Here is a 16,775-nt window from a genome sequence, read left to right on the forward strand (position 1 = left end):
CATCATGCTTATTTTGTAATTCACAGTGGCTGATGATGTTAATTACTATTATTATTTTTTTTTAATTGCACATGTGTATTATTAAGAAACCAGCTTATTCAGCTTAATCCGATTAAGTGTGTGCATGTAAACATGCTGATTGTATGCATAAGATCAATTATAACAATATAATGCAGGAGCAGTCAGTAATCCTTGTGTAAAGAGTTCTCAAAACCTGAGGCTCCTTTTTAGTGTTAGGTAAAGTGAATTCTAATAATAAATTAATAATGAATATAGTATCTTTTCTTAAAGTAACAGCCTAACTTGAAGGAGAACTGAAAGTGCCATTGATATTAATATATTACACAATCCACCCATCCATTCATTATCCAACCCGCTGTATCCTAACTACAGGGTCATAGGGGTCTGCTGGAGCCAATCCCAGCCAACAGAGGGCGCAAGGCAGGAAACAAATCCTGGGCAGGGTGCCAGCCCACCGCAGGGCACAAACTAGGGACAATTTAGAATCGCCAATGCACCCAACCTGTATGTCTTTGAACTATGGGAGGAAACCCATGTAGACACGGGGAGAACATGAAAACTCCACGCAGGGAGGACCCGGGAAACAAAACCGGGTCTCCTAATTGCGAGGCAGCAGCATTTACCCACTGCGCCACGGTGTCGCCATATATTACACAATATAGAATCAAATATGCAAAATAGGTTCTCTTAGTCCAGACATGCCTTTAGTAGAGTGAAAAATTGGCACATTTAATTAACTGATGCTGCTGTTTGTCATCTGTTTTCTCCTGCAATTATGGACATTTCCTCCTAAAAAGCCACTTCTCCTACTCATGCCTAGCATAGCAGCCAATCAATTAAAGACTTTAAATTGAAACTTTATGCATTGCATTGAAAATTTGTATCATTGAAAACCAACATGTGTGAGTTCTTTATTCAGTTCATCGAAAGTTTCAATTTTTGTATATCCAAGAATCTTTGAACTTCAAATTATGGTTTTCAAAAGCAATGGAGGTAAAATGTAGACAGCTGTGCTGCCATCTTGTGGCTGCAATATCTAACTGTATTTTGATATACTATTTAAATGTATGGGGCTTTATAAAATAAGGCACTTTTTAGCATCATATGTAAGCATTAATGTGCTTTATTAAATTTACATAATCCAAGTTATTTTTGGCCAGAATTACAGTATTTATACACTCATTTAGCATACTATTGCTGCAGTCAAATCCTAAGAAGCTAGAATTTACTAATGTAAAATAATTGAAACTTGTAAACATGATGTATAACAAAGTTACATCCATTAGATATCCTTTAGAACTAGGCCAGTTAGGATATACTGAGTGTAATTGCTGTATGGGTGAATAAAACTTTAAAACTTAAAAGTAAATATTCATCACTTAAGGACTGACAGTCTTGAGATAAAAGCAATGTGAATTTGCCACACATTAATAATAAAAAAAATGACATTTGCTCAGTCCACTTGAAAATCAAATCAACAGTTGCCTTGTGTTTGGAACAGAGTAGAAGCTGGTCTGTCGCCAGACACTGGCATCTGCTTGCCAGTGTACCCTTAAAGCTTGACACCATGTGTGCCAGCTGTGGCAGCTTTATTAACTCTTAAATAAAGAACACTGACAGTCAAGGCACATTTCATGCAATGATTCACTTGAGACTGTGCTTTAAGCTGTTTTCAGTGAGCCAGAGCTTATCCTGTCAACAGGTAAATAGGTAAGTACATGAATTGTTGTATGAGTGCCTTAAAATACTTTTTCCTGATACTTTTTTATTTATAAATTTCATATCCTTTTTGTATGTTGATATAAGAGATATTAGGTGAATTTTTTTTAAAAGTACTGTAAAATCTTTTTTTTTTTACATATAATTTAAAATTTAGATTTTTTTTAGAAATTTTAAATTTTAATGAAGTAATTTGTAGTATGAGATAGCAGAAATTATATCTATATTAATGTCTAAAAAACAGCAGTGAATACTTGACCTTCATTTTTGCACCTCAAAACATCTTTATATTGACAATTTTATATGCCTTTATTTTTCTAGCTGCCTGGTTGAAGGAGATGTCAAGGAAGAAATCTTACAACCTCCAGAACCTCACCCAGTGCCACCAATTCTCACTCCATCTCCTCCCTCCGCTTTCCCAACTGTTACTAAAGTATGGCAAGACAATGACCGATACCACCCCAAGCCAGTGTTGCATTTAATGGAATCTTCACATGCCACAGATCTTAATGAAAATTATAACAAAACTTTAGAGCAAGCCTTGAAAAAGGACCTTTTATCTCAGCATATAGAACCATTGGAAAAAAAGCTGGAACGCAAGCTGAGTATAGAGATCAAAAAGGTGCCTCTGCAGGAGGGACCCAAAAGTTTTGATGGAAACAGTATGCTGCATAGAGGAAATGCAGTTAAAACAAAATCTAATACAGCTCAGGTTGAGCCTAGCCTTGGCTCTTTTTCTGTTGATTCCACCATTGATCCTGTTCTGAAATTGTGTGAGGATTGCTCAGGACTTCCATCAAACAGAAACAGTAAGCAGTCTACAACACAAGGCTCATTGGAATGTGATATACTTACAAGACCCAACCATTTGCCTCTTAAAGATAAAGGCCAGGCAGCATGGTCTATGTCCAGGTCTGAAAGCATGCCAATCATGCGTACTGAGACTATAGAAGAGAAACCAACTAGTATTCCAAATGTTGACACTAAACAAACTGTAGAAACATCATCATTTGTTACGACAAATGCCAGCCAGCCTCAGACCACCAGAACGCCTCTCTGTTTCACCAACCCTCTTCATTCTGATAATTCTGACTCGGAGCCTGAAGGGATGGACACAGGCAAAGCCATACAAGTCAAAAAAACATCCAGTATTTCCAAGACAAGTGCTACTGTTTCGTCTTCTGCTCCACTTAGAAAAGTCACGTCAATGTCTATCGCTAGCCGAGACTTGGTCTGCTCTGAAACGGCAAAAAGTATGTTGATAAATGCTAAATTTGACTTAATTTTTCATGATCAAAAACATAGAAGGTGGAGTTATTTAAAAAAAAAAAAAAAACTATTTTTATATTTTTATTTCATCTGTTTTTTGTTTCGATGGCTAGGCTGACAGTCCTCTATATTAAAGCAGAGGGATTTTTTTTTTTTTTTTTGGAATAAGGGCTAGCTTGCTTTTCAGTGCTTTGGTGATTGCCTTCTGGTCACAAGAGTCAATGGCTAATTCTGCAAGATGGTTTTTCTTCCCTTATAAATTAGCCACGCCACAGCACTTACATAAATGTCCTGGGGTTACCTTTTTGGGAGGCCATTTTAAGGTGAAAGGTTTACCTTGAATTCATCTACAGTACATCTTATACAGTATTTGTGCTCCGAATCAAAGGTTGACAGTGTCAAATAGAACATTTTGGTTTTAATTGTATACTCTTCATTTTTCTTATGCAAAATGTGTTATTTGAGTTATTTTTGAGGCTCAGTTTTGGAATGAATTCACTTGGTAAATATAACACAACCAGAAGTTACTCAAAAAAAGTAGATTTTGAAAATGATAACTTTGCTAATATTACAGAAATAGAGATTGGAGTGGCACATTAATAAGCACAACTCATTAGCTTAATTCAGTGCCACAGAGAATCTATAAAAGCTATAGCTTTTGTGCATAAAATCAATAGGGTCTAAAAAAAAACAAATATTTATGTTTGCACTGTATAGGCAGCCCTTGGGTTTCAAATGAGTTCTGTTTCTTCACATATCTCTATCCTAATTGTTCATGTAGCTTGCATTGAAAAATGTCCATTATTGTTAAACTTGCAAAACTCTGTAATGCTTTATCACTAATTTCACAGAAAAACACTTCAGACTTACTAATAAACTGACACTGAAGCAATAGTACTCTACTTAAGAGTTTGAACCACAGGTATGTACACAATATGTTCAACTTATTCTAATATTGCACCATTTTTCATAATAATACAGTAGTTCACTAAGTTGGGAAAAGCGTACTGGGAAAATCCACCACTAAGTGATGATTGTGGGACATATGCTGTCTCTGCTGAGGGATCACTCAGTGTGCTGTTTCCCCTCCCTGTGGCTATACTATCTGAGGTGGCACGGCAGGCAGTGGCCGTCTACCAGTCTAGCGTCTTATAGCTGGCAGGGCATTGCGTAGCCGTGTTTATGGCTATGTACATTCTATTGACAAGTAAGCATAAAAGCACAATGTGAAAAAAAGGGTGGCATAGTACATGTTATAGTGTGCTATGCCTCAGCATTAGTGACAGCTGTTACACTAAGTATTCATCATCATCATCGAAATTAGTTTGCTTCATTTTTAAATAAAAATGGAAGCTGCTAGATGGAAATGATTTATAATTCAGTTGAAAAGAGCTTTTTTTTTGTATTTTATATGAATTAATATCTGATGAATTGCAATAAGTTAACACCACTGTGTGCTGAGCTGTCACCCACTGCACTCAGGTGCCAATCCAGGTGGTTCGTTGTGTTGTGGGTGCTAACAGTGCATGCTCCTATCCAACTTTGGCCACCTGAGACCTGCCTATATTTTAATCTAAAAGTATGTCAATTTAAGCCAGTAGTCCTCTTTCTTTGTTCAGAGGTTTTCTTTTTAGTGTATTGTTAATACTTAAATAATATGCTTACATTTTAGATTTTTATTTTTTTTTTTTGACATGAAAACCTCATTAATGTTGTTACATTATTTCCCGTGATGCAACATAATCTTTCATTCCCTGATTCAAGTTTTAATAATTTTATTTTAACACAAGTTCATGCCTGGTAAGTGATTACGTGCCATGCTATCATTCAGAGTTTTGCCAGCCCACTCCCCAATCTGATATTAAATTCATACAATCAGAATTGTGTAAGAATCTGTGTTTGCCATATGCTATTACTGTCAGCCTGGTCCCATTTGGAAAAATACTTGTTGCTTAAAAGCCATCAGTTTGTTTGTAGATTAATGGAGTGTTTTTTTTTTTTCAGAATGTTAAGAGGAGCAAAACAGTGTTTTATTAATGACATATTTATCATTCATACTGTTAACTTCTTGTTACTTTATTTAACTTGACTGGTGCATGCTTAAACTAACTCAGGCTATATGTATTTATATATCTTTCTCACTCTTTTCTGCATCATACTTTTTTGGGAGCAGTATGTGGGTTTCTGTGCATTTGGATATTTTTTCTCCTTATTAATTTTTTAAATAACATGAAGTGGTCTTTGCCCAGCAACTTGACATAGTTAATTTTCTTTGTATAACATCAGTTAAAATGTTATAGCAATCAATCTATATTATTTTACATTGAATTTTAGGACAGGGGATTAACCATTCAGATTATTATTACAGAAATTAATTTAAAACAGTCAACGCATTTAATTAAACCTCAGAAATGAGGGAACAGATTTTAAGATAAACATTCAATTTTCCAGCTGCCCTAGTTCTAAGTTAATAAGACTGCATAAGATTAGTTGCAAAAATGGTTCACTGCCCATCGTAGCAGTAGTTATGCAGTTTATATTGTGGATTTGCCCTGTTGTTGCAAAAAGTGTTTATGCCAAATCTTTTAGTTTCTATACATAGAGAGACTGGCCCTCTGTTGGCTTGCTTTGCATTTCATTTTTGTTTGGCAGCAACTTATTGAAAAAATATTCTTTTTAAGATTCAGAACTCTGAATTATGTAAATCAGTTGAAATGATGACCCATTAACAGCAGAAACTGGTTACTAATTCAGAACTAGGGTGGAGTGAAAACCTGCTGCCACTGTGGCCCAGGAAGGATCAGAGTTTGACAGTTTTGTTAAGTTGTCAGTTGAGGCTATCATGTTTTTTCCTAAGACTTTTACTCATTTTAATTTATTAAAATGACTTCTATCAAAATACAGTATTGAGTAAACTACTGAAATTTGAAAACTAAAATTGGAGGGAGAGCAAACACGGAAGAAGTGTCAAAAACAATTCAAAAATACTTGGACAATCTTTAAACCTGTGAGAACAATTGGAATATGCAGTTGTATATAGAGAAGTACAATGTGCTACAAGCAGACAGCAGAAGTATTAATTATAAATACAAGATAAGCGATACTGTCCATTAAGAAGCATTGACTAGGAGTTTACAGTGACGTGTCATTCTCATTATCCATGCAAAGTGTAGAAGGAATTAAAAAGTCCTGTAAAGTGTTAGATTGTATCCTTAAAAAAACTGTTAAATTTAGAAATGTAAGCATGATGAGGGGAGTTAATGATTTGCTGTCAGATAGGGCTTTCTAGTCCTGCTCCGTTCTTGTACCAATCACCCTTTTACCAAAATACACACTGAAAAATTCAACACAGTGTAATACCTCTGAACAGTAGAGAACCAATCCATGTCTGTCACAAGGTATATTAAGATAAATTTGAGCACAATGCCTCAAGCTTTGAATGCTCATAAACATTGTTCCTAGACTAGCTGCCTTCACTTCTGCAATAAGTTCTTACTGATTAATTTAAAAATTGTAGAGTGAGAAGTGCTGCATTGATGAAAAATATTGAGTTCAAACAAACAAACAAATCACTGGAACCAGATAATATTTATCCTGCAGAGCATATGGAAATTCACCAGGGCACATATAAACTCGACTTGTATTCTTCAAAAATTACTGTCCAGTGGGAAATTCATAAGGATTGGAAGCTAGCACATATGGTCCCATTATATAGAAAATGAAGTTACTATAAGACAGTAAATTTAACATAGGACATGGGCAAATGAATGGAAACATCAATAATAATAATAATAATAATAATATGGCACAAAAAAGGGATATTATTGAACAGATTGCATGTTTTTATTCAGGAAAGAGCTTATATTTTACACATAGTCAGTAAGGAAGTAAAGTATATAATCAGAGAAGTACATCAGATAATATTTATTGTTTATTTGACTTTTCGGAAAGCCTTTAATAAAGTCTTACTTGAAAGGATTAAGATCAAACTAAAACAAGTGGGAGTTCAACATACTGTAGTAGAGGGGTGCAAAATAGACTTAAACACAGGAGGTGTAAAGTACTACAAGTTACAAGGAGGTTTTTCTGAATTAGGTGTTGTTAAAAGTGCTGTCCCCAGGGTCCAATGCTGGGTCTGCTGCTTTTCTTAATACAGATAAGTGATCTTAATTAAATTTTAAATAAGAGGCCGGTTAAATTTACAGATTAGGTGTCAAGGCAGGAAGCCTAGCATCAACCAAAGCGTCACTGGTGGACCCAGACAAGAGTACAGGCATGGGTAGGTTGTGGCAAATGAAATTCAGTGTCAATAAAAATAAAGAATTAAACACCGAATGTAAAAACGTTGGATTTGAATACACATTGTGGGGCCTTGAAAGTACACACTATAAGAAGGACCGAGGAATCCTAGTAGATTCTTCACTTTTTACATCCAGACACAGTACAGAAGCGATCAAGAAGCCTAAAAGGATGTTAGGTTGTAAATCACGTTGTGTGTAGTACAACTCAAAGAAGGTTATGATTAAGTTATATGAAGCATTAATGAGACTCCACCGGTAGTACAGTGTACAGTTTTGGTTTCAATAATACAAAATAAGACAAAGCAGCACTTGTTTGATTCCAGCACTGCGAGGTATAAGCGATTAGTCAAATGGAAATTAAGAAGTAATATGATTGAAATATTTGAAAATATCAAAATTATGAAAGAAATCGGTACCATGATTCCTAAATATTACTTTAAATTTGTACTCAACCCGAAAATTATATTTTTTATTATATGCTCCTTACCCCATATAATTTTAGGAATGACTGAGAAAAGTTTTTAATATCATGTTTTTGTGGAGAATAAACATAATGATGATTCTGATAGAACAGGAGCCTATAGTGACCAACACTGGCCAACAGTAAACATATTAAAAAAATATCCATAAAAAAAGTTTCATGATACTCATGTTGCATAATATCCATTATTATAATTTTAAGTCGTCCAGTCATATACTCACAACAGGCAAAATGCATGTATTTTTTTGGTAAAAGAAAATTACATGCCATAATTTTGTTAAATAAACATTTCTTAGAAATGAAAGTAGTTCAGAAAGCAAAAGCCCCTTCACCTAGGATTGCACTTTTGATTGAAGATCCACCACTCCCCCTCATTCGTTGGTCAAGGGTCCCGTGGAACCCATGGCTAATCGAGTTTCTGTCTGCCAGGGTCTCTTTCACTTTCTCTCAATCTTGCTGTACTTGCTCTACTTGTGAATAAATCGGGGTCACTATTTGTCCAGGAATTTGCTTGGGGTAACATCCCAGACCCTAGCCGTTTAAATTCCCTTGAGAAAGCAGCTGCAGTGGGACTTGTCCAAAAGGACTTTGGATTACAGAAAAGCCCTTCTCTGCCACTGTTCCAAGGAAGTATTCATTTGATGATGTATATTGCAAAGAAAGCCATTCTGTAATCTAAAGGCAGCTGAGAAGGGGGACTTCACCCTGAGTAAATTCCTGAGCAGAGCCTTGTCTTCATAATTCTTTGAATATTTTTATATGCCACATAGCCCAGTGGAATGATAAAAATGAAAATAAAAATAATAAGTAAGTTATGCTTGTCACAAGTGCCAATAAGAGTTGATATACTTGATCCTTATGGATCCCTGTTTCCACCAGATGGTCTCCAAAAATGCCATTCTGCTGTACTAGTAAGCCACATATAAACACTTCACAGAACATAATCATTGCATTATTCACAACAGCTTACGTAATATCCAGTGTGATGTGAGTGGAGAACACAACACAACACAGATTATAGAAGGTGGTGTAAGAGTACTGGGAGACATGCAAGAGAAGTTGGGAAAGCCAACTTACAAATAACACAGTTGTCTCATTACCTTATGGTGAGCTATTTATGGGCTAGTGCCATTTGTAATCCCACTGTTAGGCTCACATTCTTGGAGAAGGTCAAACCTTCTTTCTAATGCTAAACTGTAAAGGTGCTCTTTGTTTACTCCCTACACTTTTTGTTTTAGTGGTGGTGTTAAAATTGCCAAACTATTTTCGAGTTTCTCACTAAAGAAATGATATCTGAAACTGCTGAAGCATGAGCAGTCCTTGAAATATCTATGAATTCTCAACCAAAAAGCTATTCAAAAACTGAAATGAACTCTTTGATTCAATGCAAATAAAACTGGAAGTCTTTTATAACTCTTTCCATTTGCAGTTATAAAATCTATTGAAGGGCCAATCAGTTATTCCTTTCTCTAATGAGACACAAACTAGGGGCCTCTATCAAAATCTATGGATCCCAAGAGTCCCTGATACAAATGGGAGTACCAAAATTTAGGAACAGGCACAATAAAACAGCAAGGCTGTAGTAAACAATCCCATGTTGAGGCTATTGTGTGTAGAACTATATCTTGTTATACACCAGGCTATCAAAAAGGTTAAGATAACGGACCTTTTAGTCATGGCCCTTTTAAGACCTATTAAGTTCTTAGAATTGGAGAAAATAATGAACATGACAGTGTCCACTGCCTCTAATCTTCTAATATTTGATAAAGTTTGATAGACCCACAGATTAAAACCTTAATAATTAAGGAATGATTCACATCGACTAACATCATATCTCATCTTTATGGATGATCATTCTTTTAAATAATCACTGTTCAATAAGTTTTCTGTAAAAGCTTTGCGAAACCTGTGGATTGCTGTACTTGTATTACAGTTTAGGGGTACTTATTTGAGAACCGTGTCTGGCTTTGAGCCGTTCATCACCAGATTTTCATTGAAAAATTCAGAACTTGTAGATTTCAAGAAGAGAAATTATAACAGTCAAACACAGACGTATTTCTTGTGGTCTTCATATTGTTTGTCTGCAAACGTAAATAACAAATAAAACGTTCCTTGTTTCTCTTTATGGTTTAATGAATGACACTTCAGATTTTACAGATACAATGTACAATATGTGGAAATAATGCAGGGAATATGTACACAGATACTCCCACACCAGAAAGTCCAATCTGGACAACCTGCATACAGAATATGGATTTTAAGACTGATGCAGATGTGTGTGTTTTATAATTGAGTTACTGTATTCATTTTTGTACTGTTTCAGCGTGCAGCCCATGTAGATATTTTTGTCATTGTAATTATTGCCAGTTTTTTTTACATGGTCAAGCTTATTATATATTGTAACTCTCATTCTCATTGGTTCTCGAGACCAAATTTAAAAAAAAAAAAAAAGACTGAAAAAAGTAAGGAAAACTAATTCCCATAAACAAAATAATTGTGTGCTCAGGCCAAAAACTCAAATTCTTGTATAGAACATAAGATAGAACAACCAAGAAGCCTTTTCATTTTTCAAATTGTAGATATCCTAATGTTGCTAAGTTATTATTTAACCTAATAGTAAATGTACAGTTTTACATAGAATGTTAAAAAATGGATTAAACTACACAATGTGTTTGTCTGAAACGTCTTCACTACACATTACAAGATGAACTTGAGAGTTGTAGTGGGCTTGTTACTTGATCCCAAGCAGATAAGTTTGCAGAATTGATTAAGAAGGCCGATAGAACGCAGGTGCAAGTCACCAGAAATTGTTCTTTAAGACTTTATTTGGAACATTATGTGTAGTTTTGATCACCATGTTACAAGAAGGATGTACAGTAGCAGTGCTTCAGACAGAGCTTCTAGACTTATTTAGGACTGCAGGGTTTGAGTTGTAAGGAAGTACTAAAAGATTTCAATGATTTCTGTTTCCACAAATGGGAGACTATAAGGTGGCATGACAGACACGTTCAGAGTTAAGAAAGGGAGTGGTAGGATGGATATTCACAATTAACATTTAGAATGAATTCTCCGACTAAAACATAGGGAAGAAGTGGAAGGCAGTTCCACATATGGAACCCTAGAGATATTGAATAAGTTGCCGGATAATAATCATTTGGGGACATTTAACTCTCAGCAGAATTGATAAACTATCTTGGTCTGAATAGCTGATCTCATCAAACTTACCTTCTCTATAAAGATAAGTCTTTATCTTTACTGCTGTAATATGTTCAGAGTAGTGATAGTATTTGGGGAATGAGAGTCAATCCTCCTTCCTGTAGTAAAGTGTGGATCTGTACATCTGTGTACTACAGGCTGAGTTGTCCTTTCAGGATCTCTTGATATTTGCTCCATTTGTTTCAAACAGTAGTTGCAGTGCAGTATTTGTCCTGCCTGGTTCCTTTTCTGTGTTTGCGGTACGTCATCTTATTATGAGGCACACTGTGTGTTCTCAAAGATGAGATAATGTTATTAACTAGTCTTTGTGAATGAAGTTAAAATAATTTGGATTTCTTCAACAAGAGGTTTCATATGTGTTAAGATTGCCAGAATTATTTTTAATGGAGAGTGTGTTTCAATATACAGTGGATTCATCACTGCACAGAATTTTCATACTTGTTATGAATTTAAAACTCAGAGTTATAAATGTAAATCAAAGACACACATTTTGTTTTTAGAATTGCATTACTCTTTTATGTGTGCACTTTGTAGTTAAATTAGTGTCACGTTTTAAACAAGTGGTCTTTGGGACAAAAAAAGAACCCGAAGACTCCGTAGCAGTTTTACTATATTCATGAACTTGGAGAGGCATCAGCTAACTCTTAAGAACTGCCCAGTGCAGATGACTTGGACCCGCTTGTGCTTGCTGCCCCACTGGCTTACATTAGAAGACACTGGAGAAACCATATCTCAGCTGTATAGCTGGCATATGAGTCCTATTAATCTTTGTCTCAAGAAAATACCTCTAGATGGTCAGTCAGAGGTGTTTCACTTACGTGTTGTTGTTGAGCAGCGGCATTTGCTTCGTTTTGACGTTATGTCTCTTTATCTGTATCGTTAGCACATTATAGTTGCGAGGCAGTGCATGGAAAATTTAAAAGTTCATGCATACTCCATCCAGTGGCTGTGGTTGAGTGTGAGCAGACACACAGACGCAGACACACAAGTCTTTTGTTAATATATGTCTATTGCTTTAGGCTATTTCAATCAGAAAATAGCTTTGAAGTCAAAAAGTGTGAAAAAAACATACCTTTGATGCTAAAGAATATTGATATTTATAACGAAAGATTTACTTCATACAGAAACAATGAAGGCTAAGAGAGTTTACGAAATTATCATAACATACAACCACTTAAATCTCCAGACCTAATCCTGTTAGACTGTGATGAAGACTACCAGTTGTGTTGATTGACAAAAAGCAGAGAATAATAGATCATCTCAGAAGACAAGTTCTTCATAAACAAAGTGATCAGTTCTGTTTAACCATCAAATAATTGCATTCAGCTTCTTACTACTCAGAAACCTCTTCTGTTTATTTCAGAATGGCCCCTAAAGGTAGTGTCCTTGTCTTGTTTGATTTTTTTTCTTAGGCATCAGATTATGATTCTGTAAACTGAGCCAGGGATGGTCTAAAGACGTTGGATTTATTATTGCATGACCAACATTACTGATAGTACTACACCTGACAAAGTTTTATGAAGTCACTTTACTGACCACATTTTGTAAGCTGTCTTGTCTGCTATGTCTCAATGTTGCAGTGTGGCACTTTCAAAATTCCTGTACATTAATCGTGTTTGTTCCATTTGTGCTTTTTTGCTTCTAAGAATAATGCGATGGGGCACTTGGAGTTTGGTTCTCTGGGCCTTCATGCTTTCAATTCCTTCTGCTTTGTCACTCTCGTGAGCTACTCTCATGTGTCGTTCTCGTGAGTAATGTCTACTCTGTTTGGTTTAGATTCTGATACAAGTGAAGACTCCCCTCCCCCTCTGCCTGAAAGAACCCCCGAGTCTTTTTGTCTGGCAAGTGATCTTGGTGAGCCATCTCTATCATCTCTAATTACCGAGAGCTTAAGTGGAAAGCGCAGCTCATGAAGTCCTACAGCTGTATTATGTTCAGACATAGCCCCTTGTTAATGTGTGCTCACGCAAGTGTGTGTACATACAGTATAAATATTAAAGGGAACATATGTGTTTCTTTTCTAAGATGAATATGATGTACAAGTAATGTGTATTATACAAAAATAGTATTCTACTGTCCTGTATAGTAGTCACTTTAGATATTTGAATAAGGTAAGTAGAGCAGGTTTTGGATTGACTCTGTAAAAACACGCTTACAGTCCCTTTCAAAGGGAAGCTAGAACCCCAAATGAACAAAATGTTATGTACAAAATAATCACTACTAAACTATAACATAGATTTGTATGATTCTGTTTTACTGTCCATTGCTTAGTTCCAGATTTTTAATCAGCATTACTTTATTTCATTACTTTAAATGTAAAACACACACACACATATATATTTATATATTTGTATTTGGTATATATATATATATTTATATATTTATAGTTATATATTTATATATATATATGTATATATTTATATATGTATATTATACACACACACTAACATGCACACATATACTTATTCCAAAATATAATATAATATTTACAAGTAACAGTAGCCAATGAAAATAGGCTACACCTTCATGTGCTGGGGTCCATTGCATGTGAGGACAGTTTGTGGAAGCACAGCAAGCCAACACTACATCCAGTCATTTACGCTGACATTCCAGTGCTGAAAGGTATTTATGGTATGATTCAGTTTGGTTTAATGATTAAAATATAGATTTAAAAGTGAGTTGGAAGAGTAGTGACATGTCGGTACTTCCCAGTTACAATAATAGAAATGGCAGCTTTAAAAAAAACAAAAAACAAAAAAAAAGTGTATATTATAGTGGATGAAGAAACGGAACTTTTTTTTTGTTTTCTGCGAAGTAGCACATTTGATAAGTCAGATGTTTTTTGTTCAATCTGTTGACAGTGTTTCTAGTTGCAAGTAAATGCACGGTTTATGAAAATGTGGCCAATAGCAAATCAAAACACAAACCATCTTAATCCAGTTTCATGAACATATAAAGTAGAGCTAAGGATGATCACAGGATTTCTTCAAGTTTTGGAAAAAAAAACCAATAAAAACAGAATTGTTGCGTTTAGGATGCACATTAATTTTGAACTTTCACCAACTCCCAGTTTTGTAGGGTGGCACATTTGGTTAGCTTTGCTCACTGGCTATATCAGCTGTCTGTTTGCTCATATTCTTCCTGTGCTCATGTGGGGTTTGCTCCCACATCATAAAGACGTCAAGTGTGTTTCTAAACTGGGTTTGAGTAGGCCTTCTGACGGACTGACAGTCTGCCCAAGTTTGGTTCCTGCCTTGCTCTGCACCCAAGTGCTGCCAGAATAGGCTGTGACCCCACCACTGTGAATATGACTGTGATGGTTTGAGTTTGGATGGATGTTTAAAAAAACTAAGCTATGATAGGTAACAAAACTTTGGTGGGTTCCTTAAGCTTACTCAAATAGTTTTTATTATGCAAAATATTTTGTATTTTTTAAATTATGTTTAAGAGCCCAACTGAAACATTGGTGTTAAGCAGTTTTTCAAATGCATTATCGATTTTTGTCCATTATGAGAATATTAGTATGCTACAATCCACCTTTCTTTTCTTTTGTTTTTGACATTTTAAAATACATCTTACCATTGACTTTACATCATGAGTGTTTTAACCTTCAGTTCTTCAGTCATTAAATTAACAGACTCTATTCATCTTCTGTTGGAACGGACTATCTAATGTTTATAGTTCATATTCATGTTGCTGTGAGTTAGATCTTTACTTGGCAAATATATTGAGAAGGTGTAAAATACATCTTTAGCACTTTGTCCCTCCCAGGTTGACCAGTGCTCTGACATTATTTTTGTCTGGTTAGTGAAAATGTATTGTAATCCCTTATAATACCTGTATCTTTTTTTGTGTTTGCAAGAGCCAGAGCGGTGTATTTTGAAAGAGTGTGCTGTCTGAAAAATGAATAACTGTTGCGGCAGGAGAAAAACAATTAAGGCACTAGTTGCAGTTTACAGGTGACAAAGGAGTCCATGTGCGAGAGATCGTGGACTTTTCATGTAAGAAGGCATTAGCAGAACATAAAAAATCTTCAAGTGTGGTGTATTGAAATGAGGATTTTTAAGTGGTCTATTACTTCAGATTGAAAAAAAGAAGATAAAAAAACAAATCAAAATCACTATGTGTGCTGAAAATGCACCCTTTGAATTGCGCAGTGTCTTGCTTTAATAGTATGAGACTTTCTGTAGCCTTGAATGTGTTGCACATTTGTGGAGGTTTGTATTGTTTTTAGGAAGAGCAAACACTGGCAATTAGTTTGTTTGTAAATGGAAATTTTATTTATGGCAATCATTTCAGTCATGTGCAAAATTTTAGGCACCCTTGTCAAATTACTTTTTGTTAATTTTCTATGTGAAAATAAGTTGACACAGTCTCAACATTGAACAAAATGGAATCTCTCAGTTTGTCATTACTTAGTCACAAGTGCTCTTCCAAGTCTTGTCTCGATGTCAGCAGTTCCCCCTAAACTTCCCTTTTAAATGACATTTCAGATAACGGAAATTGCAAGCAGGAAGCATTTGCATATCTTTTTATAGCCTTCCCCTCTTTTGTACATTTACTTTGAGATCTTTTGTCAGCTACTTAGATGAGCCAATGGCCCCTGCATGTAACCTCAACACCCTAAGAGCTTGACAGTGTCAGCACCTTTATAATGTTCTAGAATTGGGCCCTATAAAAATAAAACGAAACGGTTATATTCTAAGACCTAACAAAAATAGCATTCATGGATATACTGAAATGCTGTCTGGACTTTTGCACATGCCACAATTTATTTTCTTCAATCTGTTAAGTTCAGCAAGTAAACAGTTAATTTGCATTAAAGTTGCATATATATATATATATATATATATATATAAATATAAATATAATGTTTAAGTTTGTTGCCAGAAGTGATTATGTTAACTTGTTTCATTCAAAACTTGTAACTGGTGCATGTTTAGTGCACTGTTTCAATAGTTTATATTTCTGCATAGCTTTAGCCTGAAGAAACAATGCAGTAACTGTGGCTTAAAACTTAATTTTGTATTTTTTTCCCCCTCAAATCATATAGATTCTCCCACCCAAAAGTTAGTGCCTACTGGTCACTCAGCAGAGTGGAGTGGATTTTCACAAAAAGTCAGCTCAGATTTGAATCAGTCCCTAATAAGGAGCAAGGTAACCTAATGTGGGGGCATATTGTGAATGTGAATTCTTAAAGAAAAAGCCTGGCATACTTTAATGATGGTGTTTTCCTCTCCCCACAGAGTATGAAAGTTAACAGAAGTGCAAAAAATGGTATGTACACGGCGGCTTTGATGTCATTGATTTGACTGCAGTGCATTTCAGTGTGTTAGAAGGGAAGATGGGATTTTCTCTTACTGCTTGACCCACCTCTTTGTGTGTGTGTGTGTTTTAAGCTAATTAAAAGAAGTTTAGTGTCTTTCAAAGACTATAGGTAGAAAGAAATAAAATGTTTTGTAATACATCGTGTGAAAACACAGTGGAAGACAATTTATTTTGTCACAGGGAAAAATAAGCACAATGTAAATACAGTGAGAAATAGGGCTTGATCAGCTTCATAACAAATGCATAATGTTTTCCTGACATAAAGTTCTGAAAAAAATAGGTAAGTATCAAGAACACGACTCAGTAATTTTTATTTTCAAACTGTGGTAAATGCTAAAGACTGCTGCTGAAGGCTTGAATGGACACCTGGCCAGAAAGAAACCTACTACTGCAGTCTACTTGTTGAGTGTTGTCTTCAAAACGTATTATCAATTTGAGCC

The 16,775-nt window shown here is 35.3% G+C and overlaps 1 protein-coding gene across 3 annotated transcripts in view; it reads left to right on the top strand.

Moving 5' to 3' along the window:
• Nucleotides 1–16,775, top strand: part of LOC120533919 (tyrosine-protein phosphatase non-receptor type 12-like) — a 175,787-nt gene that overhangs the window by 147,752 nt on the left and 11,260 nt on the right. For 2 of the 3 annotated variants that reach the window (XM_039761033.1, XM_039761035.1), the window contains 4 exons: nucleotides 2,062–2,993; nucleotides 12,784–12,861; nucleotides 16,061–16,164; nucleotides 16,254–16,284. In XM_039761033.1, the coding sequence (XP_039616967.1) occupies nucleotides 2,062–2,993; nucleotides 12,784–12,861; nucleotides 16,061–16,164; nucleotides 16,254–16,284 (1,145 nt within the window). The remainder of the gene's footprint in view (nucleotides 1–2,061; nucleotides 2,994–12,783; nucleotides 12,862–16,060; nucleotides 16,165–16,253; nucleotides 16,285–16,775) is intronic. The other variant, XM_039761034.1, reaches the window with a different exon arrangement.

Source organism: Polypterus senegalus, chromosome 8, assembly GCF_016835505.1.
Source record: "Polypterus senegalus isolate Bchr_013 chromosome 8, ASM1683550v1, whole genome shotgun sequence".
NCBI lineage: Eukaryota > Metazoa > Chordata > Cladistia > Polypteriformes > Polypteridae > Polypterus > Polypterus senegalus.